Genomic DNA, 17231 nt, shown 5'->3' on the forward strand with positions numbered 1-17231 from the left:
TAAAATCTATATAATTTGTAAGAAAATTTTTTACCATGAATTTTATTGCAAAATTGACTCAATTTTTTTAAATCTGGTAAAAAATTAAAATTCTAGCTTATCTAATTTCATTTTTGATTTCTGACTACTTAAATACGTCCCACTATCCTAAAAAAAGGCTTTCTTTACATGGAATGTTGTGATAATTATGTCAGATTCTGTTTTGTTACTCTTATAACATGATCTTTAAAGGAATTGGCGAGCTTTTGGATTAAAAACAAAGTGCAATAGGATGCAGAATTTAAAAAATTAATTCTAAAAGCTGCTAATATGAAATTTAGAGTAAAAATCATTGAAAATGAAACTTTTCACGATTAGTGAAAACTACAAATCTATGAGAGCAGAAACAGACTCAAAATCGTTTGGCATTTGAATTTCAAGAATTATTTAGCATTTGAATTTAAAAAAAAGGAAATATGCTGCCGAATCTTAATCCAAAGTATTCAGTATTTTCTTTGTCATGTAAAATAAAATTTTTATTGTTAAATTAGGACAATTTTCAAAGTTCGGTAAAAAATTTAAAATTCTAGCATGTCCCATATAATTCCCATTTACACTTTTCATTTCATACTCTTCAAATTTCAATTTTGTAGTTTTGTTGAAAATATAACAAATAATGTGTGAATATTTTTCTGAACCTTATTGCGTCGATCGACAAAAAATCATGCCTCAATTATATTGTATAATTTTTTGAGATATTCTGCTAACTTGTTGCATATAAGTAACAATTCATTTCATTTCAGAAATTGAACAAGCAAAAGAACATTGCATTTAAATATTGATTAAATTTTAATCATGATTTTAGATAGAAAAAATATCTCGCCGTTGGAATGTTTAATAAATAATTTTTTTCAAATAATAGAACTTAACTGTGCTATATAATCATGTGGAAGAAAATCCTGAAAGATATGAATTGGTATCACACATATATATTCGAGTTTCTTTTTGCTTAAATTTAAAGCTCTTAGGTAAAATAATTTTTTGATGAATCTATTTTCTCCTCACAGATTTAATTAACAAATTTGTGTTTAATTTAATATTTGATTTCAAATAATAAATTAAACACAAATTTGCGTTTCTTAATGAAAAGTATTGTCTTATTTAATAAATATTTAGTTTTTTTAATTAAAAAAATTCATATACTGAATTTCTTACTACAGTTTTAATAGTGTTTCGTATTTCTCACTCTAATTTTAATAATTCTTGCTTCTAATTTTTTATTTTAAGCACTCATTGCTTCTGAATATGCAAGTTATTTTACAAACTAATTAAAACAATTTAAAATTATCACCCTACCGAAGAAATATAGAATTTGTAGTCTCGGTGAAACTCAGCGAGGCGAATCGATCTTGTCTATTTTTAGCACAGAGCTGATATGCTGATTCCTATGAGAATTCTAAAACATCTGGAGTTTATTGAAGAGCAAACAAAGGAATGAATATGAAATGGCTGGTTTCCATATATATATATATATATATATATATATATATATATATATATATATATATATATATATATATTTCTGAAAAATGAGAACGATTTTTTTTTCTTTTTATAAAATATAATGGGAATAATATGATACCAGTGTACCATAGGAAAATTTATCTCCAGAAAAGTTGCCTTACATATATGAATATGAATGTCTGCTTGTTTGTTCTTAAGTCCAAATCTACATTTTTATCCTCTCTTAATGAAATTTGGCACACATATTCTTTAAGTTAAAATAAAAATCGCTATTAACATTATCTGTTTGTTATTGAAAGATCCCTGGTTCGATCCCGGGTTTTGGCTCCAACTGCTTAATTTTGTAGGTATTAAATTAGACTGAAAAGTATCAAAACATCTCCTTATTCTTCTCAAAAATAAAGTAATTTTAAGTAAGTGTTGCCAACTAGACAGCTAAAATATTATATGTAATCTTGTTCGCAACAAAATTTTCCAAATTTTTTAAGACAGTTTTATTAAAAGTTAAGAAAGTCTTTGGTATTTTTCGGTTATATTTTTCAAAAATAATATTTCCTAAAATGATTTTTACACAATTTAAATTAAATTATTTTTACATAATCTTAAATTTAAAAAAATATCTTTTTAATTATACTTATTTTATTTTCGTACAATTTTTTCTGCAATAGTATTTATGCAATTCTGTGGCCATGTTCTTATTGTTACTATGAAATTCAAATTAATTTCATTTTCCTATCAAATCATTCCGTAGCCCTGCTTTTGTCAATGTTAAAATTAAGATAAAAATTTGCTTTTTTTTTGGACATCAATAGGATTTTCATATCTGCTGAAAACATTTCCTAATGATAAATGAAATTTTTATATAAGATTTAACATTTTACCTAGAATTACAAAATTTTGTACAAATATAATTTAGAGAGTGGAAAAGTATTTCATAGAACAATTTTTTGAAATCTTGGTTAAATACAAACTAAGAGAATTTTTTTTTTACCGTAGCTTCCAAAAATATAATTGCACAAAAATAAATTTTACACTGATTTAAAATTCAAAAAATTATTTTTTTAATGATACTAAGTTCAGTATGATTTCCCCTTAGTTTTAACAGATTTCAAAAATATTTTTAAGTACGTTTTAAAATAATACTTCGTTTTTACAATATAATTCAAACCTATTCATAATTTTATTCAATAAGTAATTATAAACAAGTTATTCATTACTATTTAATAGAGTATTTTTGTACCATTATTAATTTTTGCTGCCTGTTTTTATTTCATTCCATCTTTTTTTGAAATCTATAAATATAGCCCACAAAGATTTTAAGAAACCAATTATCTTTTCATATAATAATTTTAAGCGGAATTAAATCTTAGAAAATAAACTGTATATCTTTATTTAAGTGATGATTTACAATAAAACAAGCAAAGAAACAAAATAAAATGAGTTTTCTTTAGTTATGTTGACTTTTCATTTTGAAGCAAAGCCAGGGCTACTTTTTGATGGCCTTTGTAACTTTAAAACACATTCAGATGACTAGCACGATAATTGAGCTGGCATCATCCTCTCCAGATTTCAGTATTATGATGAAGGCGGCAACTGAACTGGTAGCCCTCTCTCTAAGCCTCAATACTATGCCAAGGGAAGGCATTTAGCATCCTGTGTCAGATTAAAGTGCATCAGGTATACATACACGATGGATATTTAATGGAATCTGGTTTCGAATATAATTTTTTTGAAGTCCAAATATTAAACTTTATGATAAGAAGAAAATAAAATGAATAATATTTATTAAACTGGAAGTATTACTTTCCTTTTCAAAAATAGCTAATACTAAAGCGAAAATTTAAAATATAAAAATAATATAACTTTACAATGGTGGAGAAAAAGAGTATTAGCTGTCCAGCTGCCAAATCTAAGCTGCACCAATCTCAGCTCTTTCAATAAAGGTTGCGAAGATTGTAAACGGCATTTTCATTTTCACAATAGGTCTCTATGAAGTGTTGTCACATGCGTTAAATGACTTCTCATCGTTATATGTTTTGTGTTTCTTGAGTTCTTGTATTTTCAAAGTTGAACTGGTTTCTTTATTCATTTTTTTTTATTTCTATTAATTATGGAATGCTCAATATGTAAACTAATCTATTATAACAAAACAAAAAAAGGGGGGGAGAGAACAAATTTTTACATTATTTTCAAAAATCATTAAATCAAATAAAATATTCGTATCCGTGAAAAATCATTCAGTTAAAAAAATAATAGAAATTGATGATTGATTAGATGAAGACAATTTTATTCTTATATTCCATTTTATTTTCCTAAAAATCCTCAAGTTAGCATACAAAAACTAACAAAATCTACTTGAAAGCCGAAATAATTGAATGAAACAACTAAATATTCGATTAGTTTGCTTTACTCATAAAATATATAGTGGGTTTTAGTTATAAAAAAGACAAACTTTCAGCGAATAAAATATTGTAAAAATACTATTTTTGGTAATCGTCAGCCTGCTTAAGAAATATGGCAGTCAAATGTTTCACTTTTATTTTAAAAAGATGAATTTTACATAGAAAATTATTACACTGAAGATATTTCTAATTAGTTATTTTAAACAAACCCAGGTGTATATATGTATATATATTATACATCCGCTTTTAACTAATCTTCATTAAAAGATTGTTCCCTTCTCCACAAAGTGGGCTAGTGAAGCACTGGGGAATTCGAGGTTTTTTCTAGAACACTTCCTGGTATCATTTTCGTCCGATGCCATAAATTTTCAATCAACCGAATGGATGTTTGCGGATAGTAAGCTGCTTATGTAGGCCATTTGGTTAGTGATGAAAAAGCTCCTGTTTACCTTTCCATCAGCTGCTCTGTTCTCAAAGATTATCAAAGCTTTTAGCAAAATGAACGTTCGATTTGATGATGTGTATGGAAGGTAGTCGTGCCCCCCCCCTCCTTTACTTCGATAATTCATTGCTTGTCATTTTTCTTTTTCGTAGATAAGGGAAGGGTGTACCGGAAACATTTAATGACTGGCGATTGAGAATTTTAACGTATGTGTGAATGTTAACAGGCATTTTTTTCCCTCCAAAACGGTGGAAAATATTACAGGATAATTAAATAATTTTTGCGTTGGAATCGTTTCAAACATCATAAAAGGTTGAAATTATAAGGCAATTTTTTTATCATTCGTTTTTTATTGATGAACTGGAGAAGATTTTGCTTCCGTGAGATAAAAAATTTAAATAAAAATGGGAGGGGGGGGGGTATCTAAACTTCTTTACTGGAATAGGGAGCGGTGGTATTTATTTGGGATAAATATACAAAATCAAGACTGTTATAATTATTATAGGAAGCCGGGTCCTTTAATAGTGATACTATAGACGAAAATGACTGCACTTGAAGAGAGATAATATTAAAAATAGTTATTATACAGGTTTGTAATTAATGAAATAGTGATATATTCTTAAGCTTCCGAAGTTTAGTTATTGTAAAGTCTCAATTTAAAGCAGCACTAGGGCTACTTCGTGACTGCCCTAGTAATTTTGAACCGCGGTCAGATGACTGGCACCTTCTTCCCAAACTTCCACACCACACCAGCGGGATGGGGAGGACGTTTGGCCTCGACCGATTTTACGTGCACCAGACCCGCTTGCACAGCGGTTCTTTGGTGGAAGCGGGTCTCGAACCTGAAATCCTCCGGTTCGGAAGCCTAGACCTTACCACCAGGCCACCGCGGCCTTTAACAAAGTGAAGGAGAATTCTTCAGGAGTTCATTAAAAATTCAAATCAATATTTAAAATTTTTTTTAATGAACTGTACATCTAAAAAGTTAAAATGGAAAGTTAAGATACTTTTATTTAACACAGGAAAAGAATGAAACATTGAGACTATAGCTGCTAAAGATGGCGTTCTACTGCACATCTCTACAATGGAGTAGCGAAGATTGAGGAAAGTTGTAAGGAAGTGCAGGATGCCCTAGATATCTAGGCACACTATGGCTTCAATATTTAATTTTTTGTTAAGACAGAAAGCGGAAAACGAGACTGAGGGGAGGATAAGAATATGTGGCGAATAGGTATGGTCGAGGATAGAATTTGGGACCTTGTGTTTCGCAGCCCAGTAACATGACCACAATACAAAAGCAATTGCCTGTGCAACATAGCTGTTAACTGGCTTATAAGTTTTCACTACAGATTTACTTTGGTGGTAACTTCATAAGCCAGATAACATGAATGGAGTGTACACTTTTGTCTAGTGGCTTTGCTACTCGGCTATGAACCCTAACGTTGCGAGTTCGAACCTCAAACTGGCACAAATTAATGACTATGATAACGGGCACTATTTACACTCACTGCTTTGGCTGAAATAATCAACGTTAGAAAATATTCTTTGTTGGTTGCTTCTCTATATTTAACCATCCAACCTCCTTTTTGCCACTGTTCAGATCTGATACCATGTGTTTTTTAAAAATTATTATTGGAATATTTGAAGTCAGTAGTGTATTTCAGTCTAAGCTTCATTGCCAAGATTGAATAATGCAACTGAATCAGGCAATTTGTGTTTACCGTATCAATAAAAATGATGCCATGTTTGATAGATTTTTTTCATGAAGGAAGGATGGCACATCATACATTTATTAACTGTTATACCGCCCATTATCTTATCTTAAATAACGCAACACTTCACACACTGCAAGGCCATCTGATGGAATAGACTGTAAAATATTCTTCCTCGAAATTCTGGTTTAATACAAAAAGAAAAGAAAAAAAAAAAATATTATTTCAGTACAAGAATAGAAAAAAAAAGATACAAACAACATCTTTATAATATTTTAATTCATTTAGTTAAAACATTTTTAATGATAACTTTTGGATCATTTTGTACAATAATAATGCAAAATAAAACATAATTGAACATAAATATTGTGGTGTTTAGATAAAATTATTTTGAACGAATTTTTATGCTAATTAACAGCTAATTAAAGTGTATTGATTGATGTTGGAAATGCGATCATTGCTTTTATTTTGTAAAAAAATTATTTTATTTTATAGTTGACTTAAAATACCTTAGACATTTTTTTAAATTTTTCCTCTTACTTTTTATTTCCATTTTTTTTTGTTTGTTTTACTTTTATTTCTACTAAGAAAATAAAGAAAAAAAATTATAAATGGAATATTATATAAAATATAAAAACTAAATAAAGAAAAAACTTTATAAATGGAACTCATAATCTGTAGTTTTTAAAATATTGTGCAACTAAATGCTTTTCAAATTTCATTGGTAATAGCATAAAAAAAAGAGCTTTCTGCAACATGATTTTGTGCTTTTCAAGATTTTTCAATTATTTATAACATTTTTTTGATAAATTTGCTCAAACAAATACCATTTCATTAATTTCGAAGTTCTGAAACGAAATTTGGCATGAAAATTTATAAAAACTATACACAAAATAATTTTTCATCAAGTAACGGCATTCACATTTCAATTACCTTTCAGCTTTTGCAATGTCCTTTACTAGTTATATATATATCGATATGAAAAAGAAAGAAACCTTGAGTTGGAAAATGTTTGAAGTGAGCAGGTGGTCATTTAAGTTGAAACGAAAGCAGTAGTCGAGCAAAACTCATCGACAAAATGTCAAAAGCGGTGATAAAAATGAATAACCACTTTCCTGAAAGCTAAAATTGAAATTATTTGAAATATGTTCTCGAATGATCTAAGTTCGTAGGTTCAATGGCGAGAAATCAATTTTTTCTTCTGACTGACAATCACAATTAGAGCTTTCACATTTGACACTAATCTCTGATGTCTTTTTTCATCTTTCAGTGTTTTTTTAACTTTATATTCACCGAAATTTACGCATCATAAACATGAAATATTGGTGACTTTGATTTGAATCAGTTTAAGTAAATTTTATTATTTGTCACATTAACATAACGATCAGACGAAATCGCAGTTGTTTTTTTATAAAGAAATTCTAGGAAAAATACTTTTATTTTTTCTTCAAATCAGTGGAAGATAATATCAGATGTCTGTCCAATTTTCTGTAAGTTTACTTATCTTTACTCATTACTCAATGAGACTAACAAATAAAATTACTCAAAATTAGATGAGAAACCTCACAAATTATGTCTTTAAGAGAAGTGCAATTTCTATTGGTTGTTTGGAAGAAATATGTTTAATATGGGATGTACAGACAGATCATGCATTCCATAATCAAATCCTTTCGTATAAGCCATATTAATTAGATTAATGTGTGGTAGTGAAGAAGGCATCATTAAATGGTTTAACCTCTGAAAATCTTTTAAGAAAGCATTTCATTCACATATATTGAAATTAAATAAGTCTTCTATCGTAGGTGCTACCAAGGTGCTTTAGGACCACTTTGTCCAAAAAAACAAAGCAACTGTTACGTAAGCATGTTGAACCGCCTCTCACTTGTAACGCCCTCTATCGGTATATGTAAAAAAACCATCAGTCTTTGTAACATCATCGACGAAGCAGCACGCCGAAAGGCAAAGCTCAAACCAACTCCCGAAAGCGGAGAACCAATAAAATCTTTAAAAAACTAAAAAAGGTCCGTCATCATTATCGAACCTCTCCAACAACAACAAAAACACTTATATTTCTTTACTTTCAATCCGTGACTCATGCACATGGGGAATGCTTGATCATGTACAATTTCATCCATCACAGGATTATTTTAGTCTTGTGGCTACCACAATGGCTTTTTCCATCATTTTGAAACATCATAGAATAGCGAGAACAGCATTCGAGCCCCCTCTCCCCACCTTCTAAAGTTCCACGAAACACCAACGTTCGTCTGTGAAGAATTCAACAAAATGTATCAAGTTGGCAATTTTCATCTTTCCGGGGAGAATCGGAACGAAAAGCAAGATGAAACTTATTTAAATGGTTAAAAAAAAGGTATTTTATAATACAAAATAAAAAAACCCTTCATGGCATTGTTTGATTTCCTTAAGAAGATATTTACTCATTTCACTCATTTTTGTTTTAATATTGTCAAGGAAAACAATTTTAGAAAGACAATATGGTGTAAATGTAAAGAAAGATAAAACTAAAACGCTCGCATTCTTGTATTATAAATAATAAAATATAATCACAGGAACTAAGGCCTGCATTTAAATTTATGCATCACCTAGAATATTCTGGGACATTCTAGAATGTATAGGTTTATTCTATATTGCCAGTACATTTTTAGAAGTTTTAAAGAAAACTAATTAAATAAAGGAGAAGAAAACTTTGATCCACGTGCCTTAAATTTCAAAGTAATAAAAGTAAGTGGAGAAGCTTTATTCTTTCAAAATGAGACCATATGTTATAGCAATTAGCTATGGAAATTAAATTTGTACATGTTGGCATGAAAATTTGCAAGATCCAGGACGTCTGAACCTGGATAAGTTATCGTTTGCTTATAACAGAATAAGAATCACTGATGTGGATTCTGTATAAGTACAGAATATTTTTACGATTTGTGTCAGACTGAGGGCGAATTAGGAGAAAAGTATCGCTCTCCTGATTCTTTCTCCTAGTATGGGACGAAAAGTTATTGATATTTTGCTGTCCTTATTTTCGCTATTTTTAGAAAGATCGTCAAAGAATCGGCATTTTTTTTCTAAATTTTTCTATTTGAAAAATTAAAAAAAAAAAAAAAGATTTTCATATATTCCATTCTACGAGCTAATGCTGAGCTACGATTGCCAAGCCTTTGCTATGAAATTGGATCCTATTGAAGAATCTACAATATAAACTGGCCTGATGTATGTTATATTTTCAAAAGTTTTGGTACCTGGTATTTTAACCTGGAAAGGAGAGACTCATATTTCTTCTTCGTCATCTGATAACGGTTCAAAATTCTAAAATAATCTAGTTTCACTTCGAAATTGCAATAAAGAGACATTATTCCGCTTTAACTTTGAGTGCCATAGTAACTAAACTAATTATTTCTTATATATAATTATTTCTTATATTGTAATTACTAATATTGAATAAATCAAAGGAGTAAAAGAAAACGGCTTTGGTGAAGTTCGAAATTTTTATGCGGATTGAGGGGAAGAGAAAACACTTTTTTTTTAGATCTTAGGGGAAGTTTCGAGGAGACATGATTGTATCATGTATGTTTCTTGCCCAATCGTGTAATTTATAGACAGTTTTAAGCCTATAAAAACAGCAAACTGAAACTGGGACTATCCTGGATGGTTATGGGTTTCTAGACATTTTGGTAGGCATATAAGAAACGCCATTCCCACAAACTGAGATGGAAAAAAAAAAAAACGGAGAAAGAGCAGGCAAGGTTTTTCTGAGAAGCACTTTTCACATGAAAATAATAAAGAGAGGCTCCGAAACAACTAACAAAGCAAAAGTAGAAAGACGAAAAATCACATTGAATACTACAATGGCCTTTAAAGAAGAGTTATGTCTTGTACATGTAGTCCCTGGTTTATTCACATCATTTTACTTAAAAATACATTTACTTAAGTACCTAAGGGTTGCTTCAGTTATGGTTTCTTTCATCTCAAGGGCGCATTCGAAGCATAAAATACTGAGGGTTGGAAAAAAATTTATTTCTATTCCTGCATATGCATATAAGAGACATAAATCTGGCCAGGTAATAAAAATTTTATTAGCTTTTCAAAGGTAACCGATATGATTAAATAAAAATGGGAAATATTTTATCTTCGCTGAACTGGATGATGTAAGTATTCTGGGGAGAAAATAAATTATTCAATATCTTATATTTCCAGTATTATAAAAATAATGATGATACATTTGTTGAATGTATGCTGAAATTAATAACTGTATATGGTAAAGGTAATAAATGTTACCATTCTTGATATTAATATAATTTCTCATTTTTTTATCATTACAAAGAAGATTGCTAAATCATAAAATTAACCCTATAAATTTGAAACAAAACTTTCATCCCCCTCAAAATTACATATTTCACATAAAGAAAAAGATTGTTGAAAATAAAATTTATGTACATGCGATATGAATATCATATAAACAAGTCACAGCATTGGGGCTGTTTGTAGTATAAATGCAGAATTTCCCATTGATAAAGAATATTGATACCAAGAATAATTCATATTGTTAAGAAAGCTTTTAGAATCAACATTTTAATTAATTAAAACATAAGCGGAAATTTAGCATTTTTTTTTTTGTTATTTTCGAGAATATCACACAAAAATGGTATCCCACTGGAAGATACCTTAGAAATGAGGATGAGAAGCTTCCGGCATGCTACCGTGATGTGTACATAAATGGCGCCAGTCGGCTACATGACAGGATGTGCTTTCTACGGGAAGGGTTGTGTCGTGGCCGGTGATGGCCCTTAGGACTCAATTTTAGTTACCGCCAATGCTGTCACGACAATCCGGTCTTTATATGATCCCAGGTATGATCAATATATGATCCCAGGAAAATGGTCAAATAAATCAATTTGCTTACAAATCATTCACTCTGCAAGTGAAGGGATAGAAAGCCCTAATGGTTTCAAAATTCTTTTGAAGATACCTAAGATTCCCTTCCTTAAGTCAACACGTATAAAATAAATCCCTACCAAAATCTCATAGTAAAATTATTGAAGGGATTCATTTCCGTCTCTTTTACTCTTCTATCGCGTTGTAGATGGATGTATCTCAACCTGTTTTTAATAATTTGAAACCTTTATTTTTCAACATCCAATGAGATGATATATTACATGCTCATGTAGTAAATGTAATTAGTAAATCATCTAAACAGAAAAAGAGAAATTGGTGGATTTTTTTTTTCTTCAGCTAATCGAAGGGGGAAAAAAATGGAAAAATTCTAATAAACGGAATCACTAACTATAAAACAAATAACTCTAAAAATACTTTTAAAATAACGATGTGGAGAATAAAAATTAAAAATGGTCGAATCCTTTTGATTCAATTTGTTATTTGAAAATTAATTGTTGAACTAATAATTATTATCATCGTAAGATTTGTTTACGATTTTCGAAAGTAACAATAGCGATCTTTGGATAAATGCTGTTTTTTTTTTACTGATATTTAATAGACACAATTTAGAAATGTAGGAGGACAAATTTTAATCAGTTTTCGATGTAATTAAAATGCTGTTTAAAAATAATAACTAAGAAATGAAAAACTGGCGTTATGTTACCCGAAAAAAAGAAAAGAAAGAATATCACTCAAGTCAGTTCATTATCAAAGTTAAAATATTAAAACACACCTTCGCATTACTTTGATATCTAAAGTATTTTCCGCGTTACTTTTTTAAATGAACGGGAGGCCATTAATAAATTGACTTAAAAAACTATGAGTTAATGTATTTCAACCTAATCCATTCACATTTACACCATGATGAAAGAGGAGTACAGAATTAAGACTACGCCCTAGCAGGGAGTTGTAGCTGACGGGCATCATTTTTCATTTATTTCGGAGACTTGGAACATTTTGGCAACCGAAAATTATCGTCTGCAATCATACTTGCGCGTTCTGGAATATTATATCCATTCATATCCAGAGTTCGCTCTTACATTCAAAACGATAATGGCTGTTCCAAATGATTTACAGATAGCAGAAAATATCGTTAACTGCTGAAACAATAAGATTATTTAAGCAATGTCAGAGGAATAAAAATTCTTTTTCTGTATTAGAATAATTCTGTTTCATTCGTTTGTGAGGTTTTCAGATCCTGAAGGCCGAGAGACAGCATAGATTATTTTTAACATACTATTTTTCTCTTTACCAGGAGAGAATACATATTCAAAGAGAAGTTTCCTTTTTCTATTTTCATAAGTTTGCAGACAGATAGCTGTATACATCAAGTAATGAAATATCCACGTTTTACTTTTTTTCCCTGAAGGATGATTCATTTGTTTGGAGTTGAAACTGAAAGATTGATTATTTGGTAAATGTAAGCCAATAATAATAAAAGATGTGTCAGCAAGCTTTCGTCGTTATTTTGAGTAAAGAAAATATAAGATTATATTATAAGTTCTAAAATTACATATCGTGATATTGCAAATTTGAATATACTGCTAAATGATGTGATTTAAATTTTGGAATGCAATTTAAAGGCTTAGTTTCGAAATTACTAGCTTAGTTCAGTTATGTTAATGTCCCGTTTTAACGAAACACTAGGCTATTTTGGGACCGATTTCATAACTTTGAACCGCGGTCAGATGATGAGGACGATATTTGAGGTGGCACCCTCCTCTCAAAACTTCCACACGACACCAGCAGGCCGAAATTGTTAAAGGAGAACATGAGTGGAGTGTCAATCAGTATGATCCAATAGAAGTGAAATAGTGTTTAAAAATCGTAAAAGCATGAACATTCAGTTGCTATGCATTTAATAAATACTTTAAGATCAATTTTGTTTAATAAAATTTGAAAGAAGTACTTTCTCGTTAATTATCAATTTTTAAGCCATATTTGATTTTATAATGGTTCAGGGACGAAACTTTTCAAGAGAATGTTTGCAATTTTCATGCAACAAAAGCGATTGTTTAATTTTGTCAATAATTTTTTGGCAATAATACTTAATTTTGTCAATAATGGGTCATTATTTTGACACAGTGAGATATATCAGTAACATTTTCTAGACTAACGTTGTTCTTTTAAACCTAAGAAATTGGTAAAAATTAATTTTTTTATAATTTTGGGCCATTAATTTTGTTAATATTACAAAATTTTTATATATTTTTAATCAATAGTTGCTATGGGGTCACCGATCACCGACATTTGTGTATTTCAATAGCCTCTAGGGTTCATAAGTAACCGGCAAAATCTGCTATTCAGTGAGCTATCGTTCAGTGCCACTGGTCACACTCTTTGTGTATTTCACTGTATAAGATGACTTGTCCTGCGTATTGCTGCGATTTGGCCTTAAAATAATATTTGTAAAAGAAAACATAATATGTGCTCATTTGTAGTAAACTTATTCCATTAACGCAGTGTAGGCACTAGGGACCACGCAAAAGAAAAAGAAAATGTTAAGCTTTTTAAAAAAAATGAATTTAGCCCATAGTAACTTCATTCTAAAATATTCTTTTATTTCCTGATCCAATTCCACTTTCTGTACCTAATTAATTCAAGAGAAGCTTTCTAAATATACTGGCTCGGCTAAAAGCCTAACTTTTCCCACACTCCGAGTGAGGGGACAAAATACCGCTGACGTGACAAATTCTTTTTTAAAAGATCCATGTGTCTCCCTTGCCTCGTCGGCGCATGTAGCGAAAATCCCTATCGAAATCTCATTATATATAAGCATTATCGGGAAATATGCCGGCGTCCTGGCCTAGGGCTAGCGCGTCGTCCCCGTGATCTAGGCGTTCTGGGTTCGAGTCCTGATTCGGACATGGTTGTTCTCTTCCTTGTATTCTCTCTGTGAGGTGCGTGAATGAGCCCCCCTGTAAAAAAGGGGTTGTGCAAGCGAGTGTGTGTGTGCTATATTCATTTGAGCTAGAAGTCAGATTTCTGCCCTCGGGTGCTCAGGGGTCTTTACCCTCAGAAGCTACAGCGCAAAATTTGGCTTAAAATAATCACACGACAAAAAAAAAAAAAAAAAAAAAGAGAGAGAGAGAGAAATAATTTTCCTATCAATATCTCAGGTCATATAAGACCAGGGATAAAATGATCAAGATCTTTTTCCTCATTTCTTTCTGTGTCGTTTTGTGTTGTTCGTCGCTCCTGCTTGTACAATTTTGCTTCAAAACAATGCGTGCTTCTCCAAATAATGAATGAAATTACACGACGTCACGAAATCGAGTCTCTTCACAGTCTTCGAAACTGCATTCTGCTTCACATAAAATAATGCTTACACACACACACATGTATATATATATATATATATATATGTATCCTTACAGAATAAATTATAAAAACAATAGTGATTTTTTAGTTAATTTATGTGGGTGTGATGGGTTTTAATTCATTGGATTAGCTTAATCATTTTATTTCTTGATTAACAAAGGATGATTATGATGATTTTTACAAGTGAGAGAAAAGATGAAGAAGGAATTTCTATTACATGAAGATGGACAGTTGATGTTGTTGAAATGATCTTTCCCACCTATGCGTGGTACATTGGACATTTGCAGATGAATTCTTCTGCCCAAGAATTCCGGTTTCGGCCTTTTTCAGAGGATTGTCTTTTCGAGTTCCGGTCACACCTTTCTCGGCTGACGTCTCTCTCTCCTCTGGTGAACTCTGCCCTCTGGCTATCATCGGAAACACGCTGAGCGAACTCTCGCGGAATTATTTAAAACATTTATATAAAATTTTATGGCGATCAGTGTGTTTAATTTATGTAATACATATTTCCATTCAATTTTAACTACTTAAAAATGTCAGTGAATATATTCTGATACAATTTTTACTTTCTAGGTATGGACTAATCCTAGTTTAACAGATCCCAATGGAAACACAGCTTTGATGTACGCAGCGTCTTACGGCCATCATGAAGTAATAGCAGTTTTCTTATCGATCTTCCGAAACAATATCAAAAGCCTCCAATTACATAAACGGAATAATGACGGTTTCACTGCTCTACACTTAGCTGTACGTAACAGACACGAGTCGTGCGCCAGACTTCTGACGAAAGAGGGCCAAATCTTTCCAACTGCCATCGATGAATTCCCTGACCCTAAAGACCTTGACAGAGCCCCCACGCCGACGGAAACAAACGCACATTTTTGCCAAAATACCAATGCTTTGTATACAGTGCTGAAGCAGAAACATCGGGTTAAAAGTGATGATAGACGGACCACGGGAACAATGACAGTTGATGCTGATGACCTCGACTTAATCAACTACTCCAGCTTGAGTGTTTTAGAGTGCAACGTAGGTGATTTCCCACTTTCTACCTATACTCACCCATTTGGGCTCCAGATGACAAAATCTACCCAGGTGATATCCATAGATAACCGTAAAACACCCCAAGAAACAGACGAAAACAAAAATGAAAAGCTAGAGGAAAATCTGCCAGCTGACGATGTGGAATCCAAACCCGATGACTGGCCGGCGGTTCCAATGCAACTTAAGACTGTCCAACAAAAAGTTTTACAGCCCCTCATGCCAACAGAAGTAACGAATGTGCAGCCTTCAAATGTTAATACTTTCCAAAGGAAATGCCTTTTGAAGCAAAGTAATAGAGGGATATCGGCCTACCGAATTAAAATTCGGGATTCTAGCAATGCAACAGGTAATTTAAGAAATGCACATTCAATAGACTCAGTTGATAGCATTATATCCGGTTCTTCGATCAGGTCGGTTCACTTAAAAAGAAATAAACAGATCGATGTTGAACATGAGGCCGTAAGCAGTCTTCTGCCACTAATACCATGTAAAGATACTTCTTTACCACCTGTTAAGTACTCTTTAAAGCGTAGTGGTAGTTCTAAGAAAGATACTGTGTGCTTCCCAACTGCTCCCATTATTTCAGTTAGAGCAGATCAGCCTTCAAATGAGATAGAAATGTATAAAAAAAATGTCGTGGCGCTTTCGTAAAGAGCTTTTAAAAATTCATCCCTAAGTGTTAGATGCATAATTAATTTATATGAAATATAATCTTTGTGACAAAGCAATAAAACAGAAATTCAATTTTGTGTGTTCGTAGAATTCAGAAATATGCAGACGTTTTTGCTTCAACAATTGTTATTCAATAAAAAATTTGTATTGCATTTATAATAATAATTTTTAAAAATCTTATGTGTTTTCATTTTATTGTTTATTGGATTTAACACTGCATTTGAAGGAAATTCTGAAACGAATTTGTTTTCAAATATTGGAGTGTAATAACAGTAAACAGTCTTGTGTCCTTTTACTTCCTTTTCCACCAAATCAGAAATACATATTTGAGATGAAAATTTTACATTGTTGAAAGTCCTGGTCTACTTTTATTTCATTTTGTAAAAAAAGATACCCGAGCTTAAAGAAAAATAAGTCTACTTTGACAAAATTTATATTAATCCTATAGTTATTCATGTTTACATCCCTATAAATTTATCTTTATTTCGATTAATTTTGAATAATTTAACTATCAACTTTATTTGTCACTCTTTCTTATATATTTGATGGACAGTTTTTTAGTAAAGTAATCTTTCTGCATCCTGTAGAAACAATTCTACAGATTTGCACACTTTTAATGAAATATAAATATATATACTAAATATTTTAAATATATAAATGAAATAATTTTGAAAATTTATTTTTAGCGTAAGAATGAATGCCTATAGTCTAAGAATATATGAAAAATATTTTATTCTTAAAAATGTTTGTTTACTTAATTATTTTATGTATTATACAGATTTAAAAAATTAAATTATTAAAATTCGCACTTTAATCGATCATGTTATTTAGACACAGATCCCCATTAAAAAAAAAAAAAAAAAAAAAAAAACGAAAAAGAGTAGTATGATGTTTGAAATCAAGTAATTTTTGAAATTTTGAGAAATTTTTAAATAGATTTATAAAATTTTCTGGACATATATATTACACTATGTATTGACTGCTATTATTAGGAATTCCTTAAACTAATTAATATCTTATGATTAATAATTCTGATAAAAATTTTGATATATAATATACTTAAAGTATCTCTAATTATTAATTCTGAAGATAATAGCAACTGAAAGCCAACCATATAAAACAATTAGGTGTTGCAGTTTTTAGTTCAAAATAATTAAATTTCACTTTAAAGAAGACAGACACACAAGG

General features: G+C 30.7%; 1 protein-coding gene across 1 annotated transcript in view; it reads left to right on the forward strand.

Annotated features, from left to right (window-relative positions):
- Positions 1-16132, forward strand: part of LOC129961250 (uncharacterized) — a 33580-nt gene extending 17448 nt beyond the window's left edge. Inside the window, exon 3 of the mRNA XM_056074974.1 lies at positions 14901-16132. Coding sequence (XP_055930949.1) covers positions 14901-16022 — 1122 coding nt within the window. The 3' untranslated portion in view covers positions 16023-16132. The remainder of the gene's footprint in view (positions 1-14900) is intronic.
- Positions 16133-17231: the final 1099 nt, after the last annotated feature.

This window comes from Argiope bruennichi, chromosome 2, assembly GCF_947563725.1.
Source record: "Argiope bruennichi chromosome 2, qqArgBrue1.1, whole genome shotgun sequence".
In the NCBI taxonomy this organism is placed as follows: domain Eukaryota; kingdom Metazoa; phylum Arthropoda; class Arachnida; order Araneae; family Araneidae; genus Argiope; species Argiope bruennichi.